Below are 16,249 nucleotides of genomic sequence, written 5' to 3' on the forward strand. Positions count from 1 at the left end.
GGGAACAGTCCAGCCTGAACTGCCAGGCCAGGTCCTCCCTGGACCAGAAACAAGCATCCTGGGACCGGTTTCGGGGTATCACCCCTCTTCAGCCAGGCTAGCTTGAATCTGGTGGCATATTGAGCACGGGACCCAGGTCTGGGCATACCCTTCCCACTTGGGGCGACAAATGCAAAAAGAACAGTTGATGGACGGAATGAAGACCAAATCAAACATTCACCCCCAGTCACAGATCTGGGTTTAATCCATCATTTTTTTTGCTCACCATGCCATTCCAGTTTGGACCCAGCCATAGGCCCAGATCTCTGTACTGGGGGTGAATGTTTGACATTGTTCAGCATTCCGACCATCAGTTGTTCTTTTTGCATTTGTCGCCCTAAGTGGGAAGGGTATGCCCAGACGTGGGTCCCGTGCGTCCCATGCCACTGGATTCAAGCTAGCCTGGCTGATGAGGGGTGAAACCCCGAAACCGGGCCCAGGATGCTTGTTTCCAGTCCAGGGAAGACCTGGCCTGGCAGTTCGGGCTGGACTGTTCCCTTGGGGAACATGGTCAAGACTGATTTGCATATGGCTGGGTCCAAACTGGAATGGCATGGGCAGCAAAAAAAACGATGGATTTAGGCCCAGATCTCCATACTGGGGGTGAATGTTTGACATTGTTCAGCATTCCGTACATCACTTGTTCTTTTTGCAATTGTCGCCCTAAGTGGGAAGGGTATGCCCAGACAGGGGTCCTGTGCTTCCCATGCCACTGGATTCAAGCTAGCCTGGCTGATGAGGGGTGAAACCCCGAAACCGGTCCCAGGAAGCTTGTTTCCAGTCCAGGGAAGACCTGGCCTGGCAGTTCAGGCTGGACTGTTCCCATGGGGAACAGCGTCAGGACTGATTTGCATATGGCTGGGTCCAAACTGGAATGGCATGGGCAGCAAAAAAACGATGGATTTAGGCCCAGATCTCTGTACTGGGAGTGAATGTTTGACATTGTTCAGCATTCCGTCCATCACTTGTTCTTTTTGCATAAATCAATGTAGCAGCACGAACTTTCCTTACCCTCTTGAACATTCTAACGTTGTTTCTGATGGATACAACTACCTGTGGATTCCTCACTTAAAGAATGTTCCCCTCGCGCCAGCTTTCAACGGAAATTTTCTTCTAGCTCTGCACGTCGACGATGACGTCACAATCGCCCGACTCCACGCGACGCTGTATGATGTCATCCAGGCAATAAGAAGCCCTCGTCGACATGCAGACGTCAGTTATCACAATTGTGTACGTGCCTTTGAGGCAAACAGGTTAACATTGACATTACAGAAGTGTTATAAGTACATCAATCAAACGTATATACCCACTTTTATTTCAACAATATGAAACTAAACTAATTGAAACAACACAAATTATGCATATAAATATATATACATGTCTACACATGTTTCCTTTTATATATTTAAATATATATACAAAGAAATACATATACATCGCATCATCATATACATATGTACAATATACAGGTGCTCACCCAAGGAATTTGTGTTAAGACCAGTCAGGCAACGGGGAGGCGGGTGGGACCGTGAGGAATCCACAGGTAGCAAGTGTATCCACCAGAAAAGGCGTTACCAAAGGTAGGTAACTTGTTCTTCTGATGGATACAACTACCTGTGGATTCCTCACTTAAAGAATAGAGTCCCAAAGCAGTACCACCTCAGGAGGTGGGTGCCTGAATTGTCAAACCAAGAAATCCTGCAGCACTGAGCGGGCAAAATGGCCATCCCTCCTGACCTCAGAATCCAAACAATAATGTTTGACAAAAGTATAGAGGGATGCCCAAGTTGCCGCTTTGTCAACCACAGGAACACCCCTAGCCAAGGCCAAAGAAGCAGCCTTAGCCCTAGTGGAATGGCCACGAAGCCCTACAGGAGGTTCTTTCTTTGCTAAAGAGTAACATAGCTTGATGCAAAGAATGACCCACCTGGATAGCGTTTTCTTGTGGACAGCTCTGCCTCTCCTCTTCAACACGTAACCAACAAAGAGTTGATCGTCTTGACTGAACTCCCTCGTCCTGTCGACAAAGAATCTCAACGCTCTTCGTGGATCCAATCGATGAAGTCTCTCTTCCTCCTTGGATGGATGAGGTGGAGGATAAAAGGAAGAGAGAGTAATAGACTGTCCCAAATGAAAGGGTGTAACAACTATCGGGAGGAAAGCCGCCTTGGTTCTTAACACCACCTTGTCCTTGTAAAAAGAAATATATGGGGATTCTACGCTAAGAGCCTGAAGCTCACTCACTCTTCTAGCAGATGTTATGGCCACTAGAAAAACAGTCTTAAAAACTAAAAATCTCAGGGAACAAGAGTGCATCGGCTCAAATGGCGATCCCATAAGAAAGGTCAATACTAAGTTCAGATCCCACTGTGGCAGAACAAACGGAGTGGGCAGAAACTTATTAGTGAGACCCTTAATGAACCTCAACACAAGAAGCGATTTAAACAAGGAGGGTTGGTCTGGAAGGCACAGAAAAGCCAACAGCGCTGATAAATAACCCTTAACTGTGGCAACTGCACAACCCTTCTGTGCCAAGGATAAAGCAAATAACAATATCTCAGACAAATGGGCCTTCAAGAGATCAATTTGGTTCTCTCCACACCAGCTGACAAATCTGGCCCACCTACTTGCATAGATCGATTTGGTGGAGTGTTGCCTGGCTGATAAAATAACTTCCACCACCTCCGGCGGGAGAGAAAAGGAACTCAGATTGCCCTGTTCAAACTCCAGGCATGAAGGTGCAGGCTCTGGAGAAGGGGGTGTAGAACCTGCCCCTGCGACTGCGAGAGGAGGTCTGCCCTGTACGGGAGATGGAGCGGAGGGCACAAAGAGAGTTGGAGAAGATCTGAGTACTATACTCATCTTGGCCAATCTGGGGCTATTAAGATCACTTGTGCCCAGTCTTGGCAGATCTTCCTCAAGACCTGAGGAATCAAGGGTATGGGAGGAAACGCGTAAAGAACCTGACCCTTCCAGGACACCTGAAACGCATCTCCCAAAGCTTCTTGCAACGGATACTGGAGGCTGCAAAATGACAGGCAGTGTGCATTCTCTCGAGTGGCGAACAGATCTATCTGAGGATACCCCCACCTCTGGAAGACGTAAAGGACCAGATCTGGATGAAGATACCACTTGTGATCGGTCGAGATGAGCCGACAGACTGTCCGCATGCACGTTCAGAACTGCGGCCAAATGGTTTGCTACCAAGCAAATCCGGTGGTCCTGAAGCCAGGACCAGAGCCGAAGAGCTTCTCTGCAGAGAAGATACGACCCCACTCCTCCCTGCTTGTTTATATACCACATCGCAGTAGTATTGTCCGTCAGGACCTGAACCAACTGACCGTGAAGGGACGGGAGGAAGGCCTTGAGAGCCAGACGTATCACCCGCAATTCCAACAGATTGATGTGAAATCTCTGTTCTTCAGGAGACCAACAACCTTTGATCTCCAGGTCCCCCAGATGAGCTCCCCACCCTAGAGTGGAAGCATCTGTAACAACTATGGCCACTGGCGGAGGTAGCGAGAACAGCCTTCCTTGCGACAGGTTGCCGACTGCAGCACACCATCGAAGATCCGCTCCAGCGTCTCTGGAGATCCTTATCGAGTCCTCGAGATCTCCTTTGTTTTGAAACCACTGCCTGCGGACGCACCACTGAAGAGCCCTCATGTGCCAGCGTGGATGAGTGACCAGCAGAATGCAAGAAGCGAACAGACCAAGCAGACGAAGGACCCTGAAGACTGGAACTACCGCTCCATTTTGAAACATTGGAATCAACGCATGAATGTCCTGAACCCGCTGTGGCGGAGGAAAGGCCCGATTCAATGTTGTGTCCAGTAGTGCCCCTATGAACAGGAGACGTTGGGATTTGGGCACGTTCACTGAAAAGCCCAGATCGAACAACAACTGAGTTGTCGACTGCAGGTGATGCCGCAAGAGCTCCGGAGACTTGGCTTTGATCAACCAATCGTCCAGATAAGGAAATACTGCTATCTCCTTTCTTCTTAGCTCCGCCGCAACCACCGTCATCACCCTCGTGAAGATTCGAGGTGCCAAAGTAAGACCAAACAGAAGGACCGCAAACTGATAGTGTTGCGACCCCACCACAAACCGGAGATATTTCCTGTGCGACTTGAGGATCGGAATATGGAAGTACGCATCCTGCAAGTCGCCGGACACCATCCAATCTCCTTCGTTCAACGCCAAAAGAACCTGTGACAGAGTCAGCATCTTGAACTTTTCCTGCTTGAGGAACCAATTCAAAATTCTCAGGTCCAGGATTGGCCTCAACCGACCATCCTTTTGGGGATCAGGAAGTATCTTGAATAACAGCCCTGACCCCTCTCCTGCTCCGGGACCAACTCCACTGCGCCCTTTGACAAAAGGGATAACACCTCCTGTTGTAGTAACAGAAGATGGTCGTCCGAACAGAAGGATGGGCAGGGAGGGATTAGAGGAGGGAACTCCCGAAAGGGAAGAGCATACCCTTTCCCCACAATATCGGTGACCCAGGAGTCTGATGTTATTGACTCCCACTTGTGAAGAAAGTGAGTTAGTCTCCCCCCCTACAGGAGATGTGTGAACAGGGAGTGAGGGAGAACTAAGGTTGCTTTCTCTGTTGCACCCCTCCGGAGGAAGAGGAAGAGGCAGAGTGCTGCTAGGCGGCCCCTCTAATGCGTACTCTACCCCTGCCCCTGAAGGACCTATAAGGGAGAGTTCCTGACGATTGCTGTCCTGGCGCATGGAGCCTGCCCCGAAAGGAAGCACCACGACCAAATCCTCTAAACCTTCTAAATGTTCTAAAAGAAGAGGATGCGGCTGCTTGCAGTCCCAAGGATCTCGCCGTGGCTCTACTCTCCTTAAATCGTTCCAAATCAGAGTCGGCTTTCGATCCAAAAAGTTTGTCTCCATCAAATGGCAGGTCCAGCAGAGTGGTCTGAACATCAGGGGAGAACCCCGACGATCGCAGCCAGGCATGCCACCTCATCGCTATGGAGGTGCCCATAGCCCTGACCACCGAGTCAGTGGTGTCCAGCCCAGATTGAATCACCTGGGTCGCCGCCGCCTGAGCATCCAACGAAAGGTTCAGTACCTCCTGCGACAATCCCGGGTGCCCCTTAGCCTCATCCATAAGGGCATAAATGTAACGTCCCTAAATGCAAGTAGCATTGGTGGATTTCAAGGCCATGCTACATGACGAGAAGGCCTTTTTAGCTTGCTGGTCCATTCTCTTAGACTCCCTATCTGCTGGAACTCCGGGGAACGATCCAGGAGCAGAACGGGAGGAGCACGACGCTTTCACATCCAAACGCTCCAGAGTCGGGTGCTTAGACAAAAAGTCTGGATCACCTGGGGCCACTCGATAGCGTCTCGCCACCGCCCTGTTAACGGCAGCCGAAGTCACTGGCTTCTTCCAAACTTCCCTAATAGGGTCCATAAGAGCCTCATTAAAAAGAAGAAGAGGCTGGGTGCAACACCTCAGTAAGGATGTTGGTCTTCACATCCGCAGCAGGAAGTCCAAAAAGTCTGCTGCCTTCTGCACCACAGCATGAAAAGAGGCCTCCTCTGTATACTCCCCCGGAGAAGCCAAGTCCCATTCCGGGGAAGTGTCTAGGCCGCTGGCAGTGTCCAAGCCTTGCAGATCCCCTAAAGGCACCATGATCTCTCCTTCCTCCAAGTGGTGCTTCTCATATTCTTGTTCCTCCAGCAGCCTCCGAGACAACCTCCTGGAGCGGACTCTGGACCCGAGCCCCGGCGTCGATAAGGCGTCAGCTGACGCCGAAGATCTCTGACGGCATCGATCCTCGGAGCCGTCTGATGTGGGATCCCCCGGCGCCACAGGAATCTTTAAAGTCGACTGGATCTGTGGTGAATCCATCGGCCCCGGGACGGTGGACGTCGTCGGCGTCACCGGTCTTCTGGGCGACGCCAAAGGCATTGGCACCGAAGCGGTACTTCCCGAAGGAAGAAAGGGCATAAAGGGTGTCGGCCTGTAAGGAGCCGGAGCACCCATGTCAAAGGCCAAAGGACCTGATGGCCCCGCATGCACGCCTCCAGGCTCCATGGTGGCAAAAATATTAAACATAGCATGAAGAAATGCTTCCGGGTCCGTGCCCGGTGCCTGGAAAGCCAGATAACCTGGAGGAGCCGGTGCCTGAGGTGAAGCCGATGACGGCCCAGGCATCTCATGCTCCGGAGAAGCCCTCGGCTCCTGATGCGGATCCACTTCATACACAGACAGCGGCGACATCAGTGAAGCCGGAGTTGTCGTCGGAGGAGGCCTCACAGTTGGGCTGATCCCCCACGTTGGTCGGCGCCGAGATGATGGTGACCCCGAACGGGGGCGGTCTCTGCTCGATTGGCGCCGTGATCCATGTCGGCGCCGATGAGACTTTGAAGATTTTGAAGAAGACTCTCTATGGTGATGCTTGTCCTTCTGGTTGGATCGAGCAAGGAACAACTTAGCCTCCCGTTCTTTCAGGGCCTTAGGATTCATGCGTTGGCATGAACGCACGACTCGACTTTATGGTCGGAACTAAGGCACCACAAGCAACTGTCATGTGGGTCTGTGACCGATATGCGACCTCCGCACTGCTTACAGGGTTTAAAACCCGACTTCCTCGGCTGCAACATAGTTACACCGAAGTGAAACTGTAGCTCCCTGGTAGCCTCGAAGAAAAAACGCTACTCAAAGGCACGGAAAAAAGGGAACTGACGTCTGCACGTTGACGAGGGCTTCTTATTGCCTGGATGACGTCATACAGTGTCGCGTGGAGTCGGGCAATTGTGACGTCATCGTCAACATGCAGAGCTAGAATAAAATTTCTCTCTAAAGCTGGCGCAGGGGGAAAATTCTTTAAGTGCGGAATCCACAGGTAGCTAGTGTATCCACCAGGAAAGGCGTTACCGAAGGTAAGTAACTTGTTTGTTACGTAGGAAAGAATTTCAGTGCCAAGGCAGCACGGTGGGTAATGTTGCCATGGCTCGTACACGGCCTGGCCACACCCGGGAGTACCTCGGATGCATGGGCCACGGCCAGGACTGACTTCTGAGGTCCTGGCCAAATAAAGCTCCGGATCTGGGTTGTACATCATCACAGCACGGCCCGCTACTAATGAAAATGCCGCTCAGGTAGGCACCCCATGTTTAAATCATTACTGACATTTTCAATTGCCCAGACTTTAGCACCCTGTTGTTTGGGAGCTGTCGGCCTTGCACAGCGCATTAAAGCGTGCCGAGAATTAAAAAATGTGGGAAATAATTGCATATGTTACCTGCAGGAGTTTAACAAGAAAACATTTATTTGTGTTATTGCTGCGGATGTTATCAAGAGAATTAAGATTTCGATCCGTGGTGTATTGAGTAGGTTTGTGAACTGGGGAGACCGGCAGATATGCTGTTAAAGTACTTTTACAGCTGGCCCAGAAAATCTGCTTTTTATGTAATATATTTATATTATTCTCGACATGTAATGTTTAGGCGCTAAAGGCCGAACGCCGCTCTCTTGTGTGCATTTCTGCTCTAAAAGCTTTCAGTCTCTGGCTGATGTTGGGGGCTTGTGTGGCGCGGGTAAGCGAGGAGTGATAAAGGGGACGTATTGACACATAGGCTATTTAATAAGCACTCCTATTGCAAACATTCAGGCACACATCGCACGGTCTCAGGCTATACTCTTGTTTTTCGTCACACTTGCTCTCTAGTTCACGTTGTTGACATTTTTATTTTTTTCCATATTTTTGTACCCATTTCTTCTGCCGGAAAGCAAAAAATAAGCACGTTTCGAAATGCTGGTGAGGTTGTTTTTGTCATCCTTTTCCAAATTAAGTTCATCTTCGCCAGTGCGAAGTTTTTCTGGGCATTGCAAGATAATTTCCACCTCACAGCAGAATCGTTTTTATTTTAATAAATCCCAGCCGAAGTGGGTCAATGTATGCAGACTTTTTTCACAGCAAGTTGTTCACATAACCATACCTGGAGTGCATTTTATTGAGTTGAATGAGTAAGGCATGGCAGTTACGAGACCTACACAGTCCACGCTCTTCTATTATTCACCCGGTATTCACCTTTTGCCCCACCACGTTCAAAGTCAGCAGCCACTACCGTCCAGTGGCAGTTTTCACTCATCATAAAGTAGCGCGGAGGGATTATGTACCTGCTGCAGAGAATGTGTAACATGCAAATCACAAAACTGTGAGTGAACTCTGAGAAGCGCTTCAAAAAAGAAAAAGACATGTATGTCAGAGAGGCGCTATGGAGAGGTGAGGAGACACTGTTGGGGCGTGGTAGTGAGATAATTTGTGGAGGAGGTCGAGGGGGGGGGGGGGGCGGGTGCCAAAAAAGACTACTGCACAAGGTGCCACCAGCGCTAAAGCCACCCAGGCGCTTCATGTATTTTGCAAGGCGGGGGTCCTTAATTTTGTTACACCACTGCTGCAGGGGCCTTTGTTACGCCAGTGGTATTACTCTAGATCACAGAACTGGCTCTGAACCTCGCATTAACAGGGACTTGGGCTTCTGCACACTAGTTAACATTAGCATGGTGCCAGGGGAAACCAAAGGTCAGGATATCAGTTTCACAAGCAGTTGGGAATATAGGGCCAGGATGCACGCCCCTTGATCGTTCCCATCAGAAACTGGTTTGCTGTTCTCCTATACCAGGTCATGAACCAGAGTGCTATTGTAATCCAGGTTACCAAGTAATAAAGGAATCAGGCAGAGCCAGGTGTAAGTTTCTACACTGGCTACAGGCACTAGCCCGCCAAGAACTATTCTACACCAAACACACAAGTACGCACAATTGCATACACGTATCGTTCCAGCACATTATTATAACGCTATTGCATGCGTGACGCTACCTTTTCGTGCGAGAAAACAGCTGTCATTATAATATTCACACAATGCTCCCACCGGCTGCAAGGATGGCTGGAGTACAATATTGCTCACATACGGCGCCATTCACTTGAGACAAAATGACTAAACTCGCAGCCCCGCCGCCCCGACTTTACATCACAGACACGGTGAGATGTAAGTTAAATGTCTCTTGCAAATATGAGGGGAAATGGAAATGTATCTGAAGGCTCTGCAATGTTAACCATGAACATATCAATTAGTTCCCCCCTGAAAGTTATATGTTGCTTGTCAGAGGCAGGCTTGGACACGAGATGGCATGAGAGAGAGAGCATCAACGCCCCCAGTGCATCTAGTACATACGAAGGTAAGTACCAGAGGGTTTCTCGGAGTGTTTGGCACACCCAGAGCACTCGCCCTATGCTACAGCAGCATTTCTTTTAGAAGGCAGCGGCTGACAGATGTGCGGTGACACAGTCACAACACTCAGCCCCTCGGTCCTGCTTGCAGAGCAAGTCACTTTACCATGAGGCCTTTGTGCCACGTTATCACTAGATACGGATGGATTTAATCAAGGCTTTTACAACTTCAGATCTTTTAGATTTTTTTTTTTTTTTAACTATATCTCTGATGCTTCATCCATGCACTTCTCCCTGGGGAACTCTCATCAGGGTAAGCTGGCATTACCAGCATGTTCCTGGTGCGCAGCCCGCTGGTGAGAGACATTGTTAGACAGACTATTTTATTTCTTATTTTTTGGGCAATTTGTTATTTTCTCTCCTTGCACACGCAGCTTCTTTAAACTCCCCATTGTAGTAATCCAGGTTACCAAGTGACACCAGAAACACGAAGCGCCATGCTCTCCTAGGACTCACAGGACATGTAAAACATATTAGTATATGTCCTACCTTAAACATACACTGCACCCTGCCCATAGAGCTACGCAGGGCCTACCTTGGGTATGTCTTACATGTAATGAAAGGTAAGCAGTGGCAGTGGCATTATCCAAGGAAGTTAAAAACCTAGGAATCACCATGGATTCCAAGTTAACTATGAATGCCCAAGTAGACAAATTAGCACGCACAAGCTTCATCACCTTAAAGACTTTACAACGCATCTTCCCCCACCTCGGATTTCCACACAAGGTGCAAGCTACTATCTCACTTGTACTATCCAAACTGGATTATGCCAATAGCCTCTACCATTGATCATCTCTATCTGTTATGAAAAAACGACAACGTATCCAGAATTACGCAGCCAGGCTACTACTACATATAATGCCGCAAGCCCACATCTCCCCTGCCTTGAGAGCACTACACTGGTTACCCGTTGCCAGAAGATGCACTTTAAAGCTGCTTTGTATCACCCACAAAGCTATACATGGAACAGGACCGCTTTTTATCAGAAAGAAAATGACCAAATACATCCAACAAAGAACCCTCCGCTCAAGACTGGCACCCCGCCTTAGAACACCACCATACAAGAAAAAGACTATAGGTGGTACATCCTTCTCCGTCCAAGCAGCCAAACTATGGAATTCATTACCCCCAACTATAAGAGCCACAGATAACTTTCTGGTCTTCAGAAAACTACTCAAGAGTTGGCTCTTTCCTTCATAACCACCTTTTTCAAACAACTATGAACTGCATATGCCTATGTGGATAAATATTTTTTTCAGATTATGTGTATATTTCTATTTATTTATAGTTTCTTTGGAAAATACGTATTGCTACTATGTCATAACAATAAAATACACACACACTCTTTAAACCTGTCTGACTAAGTATTTTTTACCCATGATTCTAATTATGTATTGTATGTGCATATGTGTGTGTGTGTGTGTGTGTGTGTGTGTATATATATATATATATATATGTATATATATGTATATATATATGTGTGTATATATATATATGTGTATATATGTTGTTTCTGTGCTTGGCATGTTCGTGGATCATTGCATGGCTCCTGGTTTTTTTGGGTTGTTATACTAGATATCTATGAATTCCTGCTCTCATCTTATCACACTTATCCACTCATCACTCTTATGTCATGTCTCTATCAAACTATCCTCCATTCTCACTCTGCCTCATCCCAAATCCCTTCTACCACTTTCATCTCCTAAATATCTCTGCCTAAGCTCTTCCCTCCACATCTAACTCACCAAACCTCACTCTACCTCTGTGACCTCCCACACAACCCTAATAAATTCTCCTGCATTCATCTCACCCTGCTACTATGCTCTCCCTAACCCTTCCACATACTCTTCCCCCTCCACCCCCTTTACTCATCCCAAGCCTTTGGGTTGAGTAAATGAAGGATATACTCCCAATTAACACCTCTGGATTTATTTCCACCTCCACCCCTCCATTACTCCAGTCTAACTAACAAACTCTCATATCCGCGGCTCAAATTAACTCATAATAATACTAAAACTGTACTCATTATTTAACGATACTAATCCATCACTAATTCTTGTTGGGTTCCGGAGTAGCGTGCTACTCATTGAAAAGCGCTTCGACGCCTCGTCAGGGGTAGTAAGCGCTATATAAATACGATTACAATACAATACAATACAATACATTCACTGGTGAAACCAAACACTGACTCACACTATCCACGCAGAATAAAATGCCACGCATTTGTACCCAGATCACAGCCTTCCTTGTTGAGTTACCAGGGCCGGAAAAGGCACAAAACAATATGTTCACTAGATTTTTATTTTCATGTAGAAAAAAATGACAGTACAGAGATGCAAACATCTTACATACAGTACATTAAATATTACAGGATCCTCGGAAGGCTCTTGTGCTATATTTTAACATGTTCGACAAAGCAACAGTAATACTGAGAAATGAAGAGCAAGGGATAAGAAACACACAATGTCTGTCTTGCACTCACAATGTGAAGTGATTCACCATTTACCACCTGCCTTGGTAAATTTGGCCATTCTCGAACACTGCACGCGGACACTTAGACATGGAAGCCAAGAGTTGATACATTATGTCCATGCAACTGTTGGCCTCGTTGCTGAGTGATACCAGAGGCTTCATTTTTTTTTTAACTCATTGTCATGGTGTTTTGGGGGATGAATACGCCTCTTCCCATAGGCTGATCAGTTCACCCAGTACAAGAGCCTCTGTGCATTGGGTTTATTCTACCTCTCATGCCAATTAGCCGGGCAGGGGCTGCTTTGATTCTAGACAGCTTGGCGAAAGTGCAGAGGAGAAAAGGCAAGTGCACAAAGATCCAGGATGGATTAACAATGTTTATGCAGCGTTGTGTCTCAATGCACCACGGGCTTCAAAATGGCGAGAGGATGAATGGTCATGCCTGAAGCTGAACTGACTGTAAAAAACTGGTTTTCATGGACGCAACACTGGGCAATATGAAAATGAAAACAATTTGAGGACCCAATACTAGATGCCAACGGCATGTACAACAACATCTTTCAACTCTGCACTCAAAACTAGATGGCAGGAGAATGCACAGTGTGTGATTCTATAACAGACAAGAGATGCAAACCTATGGGGCAAGAGAGAACGAGGGCATCTCTTGATGGAACTATGGACTGCTTGTAGCTGGTGGGCAGGTAGACAGCACAGGCTGCATAAACGAGTCCAGCCAAAGAAAGACAGAAGTGAGGAAAATTATGTGACTAAATGTTTTATTTCCATAGACATGCACTGTAAGAGCTCGTAGGTTCTGGGCCACCATGCTGACTCACACACCCTACATATGACTAACAGTGAAGTATAAAAGGCCAGAAAACTTTCCTTTTCGGCTTTTGTGGTTTTACTGTATTTCTTACTTTTAAAAACTAGTAAGTGAAGCTGTTTTTTCACAATTCCAGAATTCACGATAACAAACGCCACCTCAATTGTTCTACGTGTGTACCTCAATAACGTGGAACTAAAAATTCCAGAGCTTGACTCCTCCAAAAAAACAAAAACAAAAAAAAAAACTCACATATTCCAAATCCAAGAATTACAATGATCACAGACAGTGGAACTAGACCGTCCTATGAACTGTGGCACTGTTCTGCCAGCCATGTTACCTTGATGTGTACTTATACAGCTCTTGGTGCCTGGTTTGACATGGTTTGTGATAAACCAGCCACTGAAATGAAGTTTACTCTGAGAAAAGTCATACTTGTGAGCAAGCAGGGGCATTGGTGATTTCTGTACGTAGGGCAAGCAACAAAGGGCCTGATTTATATCCTGGCAAAGGGGTTATTCAGTCACAAATGTGACGGATATCCTGTCTGCCATATTACGTTCTCCACAGGCTATCATGGGATCGTAATACAGGGGGGAGGATATCTATCACATTTGTGACAAAGCAACCCCCTCCACCAGGATATAAATCAGGCCCAAAGTTTCTATTTGGTAAAGTTATCAAATACCTGTACCTAAAAATGCCATTGATAGAGAAGATCTGACGTGATCCAGAACACTTTCTTTTGTTAAAGCAGACCACAGTTGTCATTTCCTTTTATCTGTCTGCCTTTTCAGATCATAAAGTGGGCGGATCTTACCTGCTTGACAGCATCGTGGCAAGTACCAGCATGCATGTCATGAGTGATGTCTCAAGACGCTAGAGTTCTGAGCCTTCAGCAGCTCTGGTGAGATTAAACAAAGAGCACACACCTTGCTGCCCCCCACTTCAGTGTTCAACGTTCCTGCAGTCCTGGGACATCTACTGTAAATTATATGATTATAACAGAGTGTACCGGCATAATCCACAAGACACCGGATGAACACATGGCAGGAAAGTGCACAGTAGGTGATTTACAAAACAAGACACACATCTTTCATATAACAGCGTTTTTCAATGCCCGGAGTGTTTCAACTGGTAAAATGCATTAAACATGAAGCAAATTTGTGGTCTTCTGCGTGGACGTAGAGCTGCCACTGCCCCAGGTAGTGCATGTTTCACTAGTACGTGAGTTAGGTCTTAACGTCGAGGATTGCAGATATAACTACCCATCTCCCTCCACCTACCAGTAGATGCTCCCAAGGCTTGGAAGCACACCACCTGTATTAACCACAAGAGGTTCCTATGCAGTGTGTTGGGCAGTTGTCCGGTAATGATGCCCAACAGCTCACAAACTGCCTTTCAACCAGAGGAGGTCCTGCTTTGTGCCTCAGCTAAGGAAACCAAGCTAGTGTAGATCAGTGCGGTACTGACACAGAGTGGACAGTCAGTGTGCAACACTAACCAAGATCCTGAGGGAGGTAGTCAGACAGGGCAGTGGCAGGTCAAAGAATGGCAAAGATAAGAGATGCAGTGATACCTAGTGGTGAACACAGCACTAGCGGGGGCCGTGCAATCTTCCAGTCACCTATAGAGTGCATCTGCTCTAGGTCCTAATAATGCGGCAAGATGAAATGTGCTATAGAGTGGAGTGGGTTAATAAGAGCGGATCACCAAAAGCTTCAAATTCCCAATCATAATGAACAACCACTACAGACTTGCTCGCAGAGCACAACTACTGGTCAGAGGGAAACCTATGTCTCTGAGAATGGACACAAACACCTTCCCCCACCAAAAATAGGTTGGAAAATGTCATGCATAGGAAACAGTGTTAGATAAATTCCTCAGCTACCAATTGCATGGAATTTAAGAGATCCATAAGTCATGCCCCTTCCTATTTGTTTGTACCATCTGGTTCGCTGCCTCAAAGTCTGGGGCCCTTTGTCCAGTTCTGTGACAAGCGGGTTGTAAGAAAGGAGGTACAAGGTGTCATGCAGAGCAAGCTGGCCTCCATCAACAAGTATGTGCCACTGGATACAGGTGTAGCACAGGCTGGCTGTCCCAGTCCTACGCTCAAGATTCCAGGTACCACAGTGGAGGCTACACTGTCAGAGCTTCTCTTGAAGCATATCCTCGATCTCCTTCTCCCAGGCTTCGTTCACCTTTCCGCCATCCTCCTGGGTTCCAAACTCCTGGAGTTCCCGCTGCAGTTCCTTCTCCCACTCAGGCAAATCATCTGTAGACAGATATCAAAATGAAAATGGAGGAAATCACTCTTAATGCAAAGAAACGCATAAACCAAACATAGCCCCTGTCCGATTTTGTCTGTGCATTTGTTTAATCAGGTGACAGCAACCCTTCTGGTGAAACGAAGAGCCAGCGTCATGGACACTGTTTTTAAACATATTAAGCACAATGCTCACATATAGTCCCTGAAACTAATGTCACTTAACCCTGCATACCACAGGGATGGCCAAAAGGGCTACTGTACACCTGTCAAAGCATAAGGGTTTGACTTTATATATAATTTAATACTAAACATTTGCATTTAAAGTGCAGAAATGAATAGGTGCTCTCTTAACCAATTTAATGATACTCAATTTACTGACATCTACAGAAAGAAATGCTGCCCAGGCATGGTCAACATTTGAACTCCTAATCTGCAGCTCATAATAGAAGTCAGCAGTGAGCAAACAGGAAAATGAGTCACCTCACAGGATATATGGTTCCAGCAGATCTCATCTTGTAGCTCCCTGTAAGTGCAGTGGCACGTGGTCCAAATATCCCTTTACATGCTAAATATTTTGCAAGCAATAAGATCTTTAAACATGCAAGACATAATATTCACCCTTTTAGGCACTTGCAGATGAGCAACAGGATCTCCTCCCCTCCCTGCAGCCACTGTTGCTGTTGATTTCATTATCATATACTTTCTCCAGATCTTTCATATTTTAGTTCCATACGTTTTACAAACTTTACTCTCTCTCCTTCACAGTCACCAAACCATCCTTTAGGAAGGTAAAGTGTGGTCTGGGTGTGTTGCAGGCAAAGTGGAAGTGTACTGCATTTGATGAGCCAGTCGTCCGGGTATTGCAAAACATGAATATTCTGTCTGCGCAGACGTGCTACAACTACCACCAGACATTTGGTAAAGACCCAAGGTGCAGTAGTGTCCCTGAAAGGTAGCATCTTGAACTGGTAATGTTTTCCCTGAATAACGAACCTGAGGTATTTGCGGTGAGCTGGATAGAATGGGATGTGAAAGCAAAAGTCCTTTAAGTCTAGGTCAGACAAAGTCGCTTTGCTGTAGAAAAGGCATCACATCCTGGAGAGGTACCATATGAAAGTGTTTTGATTGGATGTAACAACTTAGTGGCCGGAGGTCTAAAATAGTGCAAAGTGATCCATATTTTGTGGGAATGAAAAAGAATTGGGAGTATAATCCTATTTCTTTCTGATGAAGATGGACTGGCTCTATGGCCCCTTTGTCAAGGAGAGCCTGTACTTCTTGATTTAGCAAATTTAAATGTTCTACAGAAAGTTTGTGAGGTGGGATGTTTGGAGGCGTTCTGATGAGCTCCAGACAATAACCATGTTGGATAATGTCTGT

General features: G+C 46.8%; 1 protein-coding gene across 1 annotated transcript in view; it reads right to left on the reverse strand.

Annotated features, from left to right (window-relative positions):
* Nucleotides 1-11,585: 11,585 nt before the first annotated feature.
* The window catches only part of LOC138284897 (synapse-associated protein 1-like), a 60,062-nt gene continuing 55,398 nt past the window's right edge, over nucleotides 11,586-16,249 (reverse strand). The window contains exon 9 of the mRNA XM_069224152.1: nucleotides 11,586-14,875. Within this exon, the coding sequence (XP_069080253.1) occupies nucleotides 14,748-14,875 (128 nt within the window). The 3' untranslated portion in view covers nucleotides 11,586-14,747. The remainder of the gene's footprint in view (nucleotides 14,876-16,249) is intronic.

The sequence above is a fragment of the Pleurodeles waltl genome, chromosome 3_1, assembly GCF_031143425.1.
Source record: "Pleurodeles waltl isolate 20211129_DDA chromosome 3_1, aPleWal1.hap1.20221129, whole genome shotgun sequence".
NCBI lineage: Eukaryota > Metazoa > Chordata > Amphibia > Caudata > Salamandridae > Pleurodeles > Pleurodeles waltl.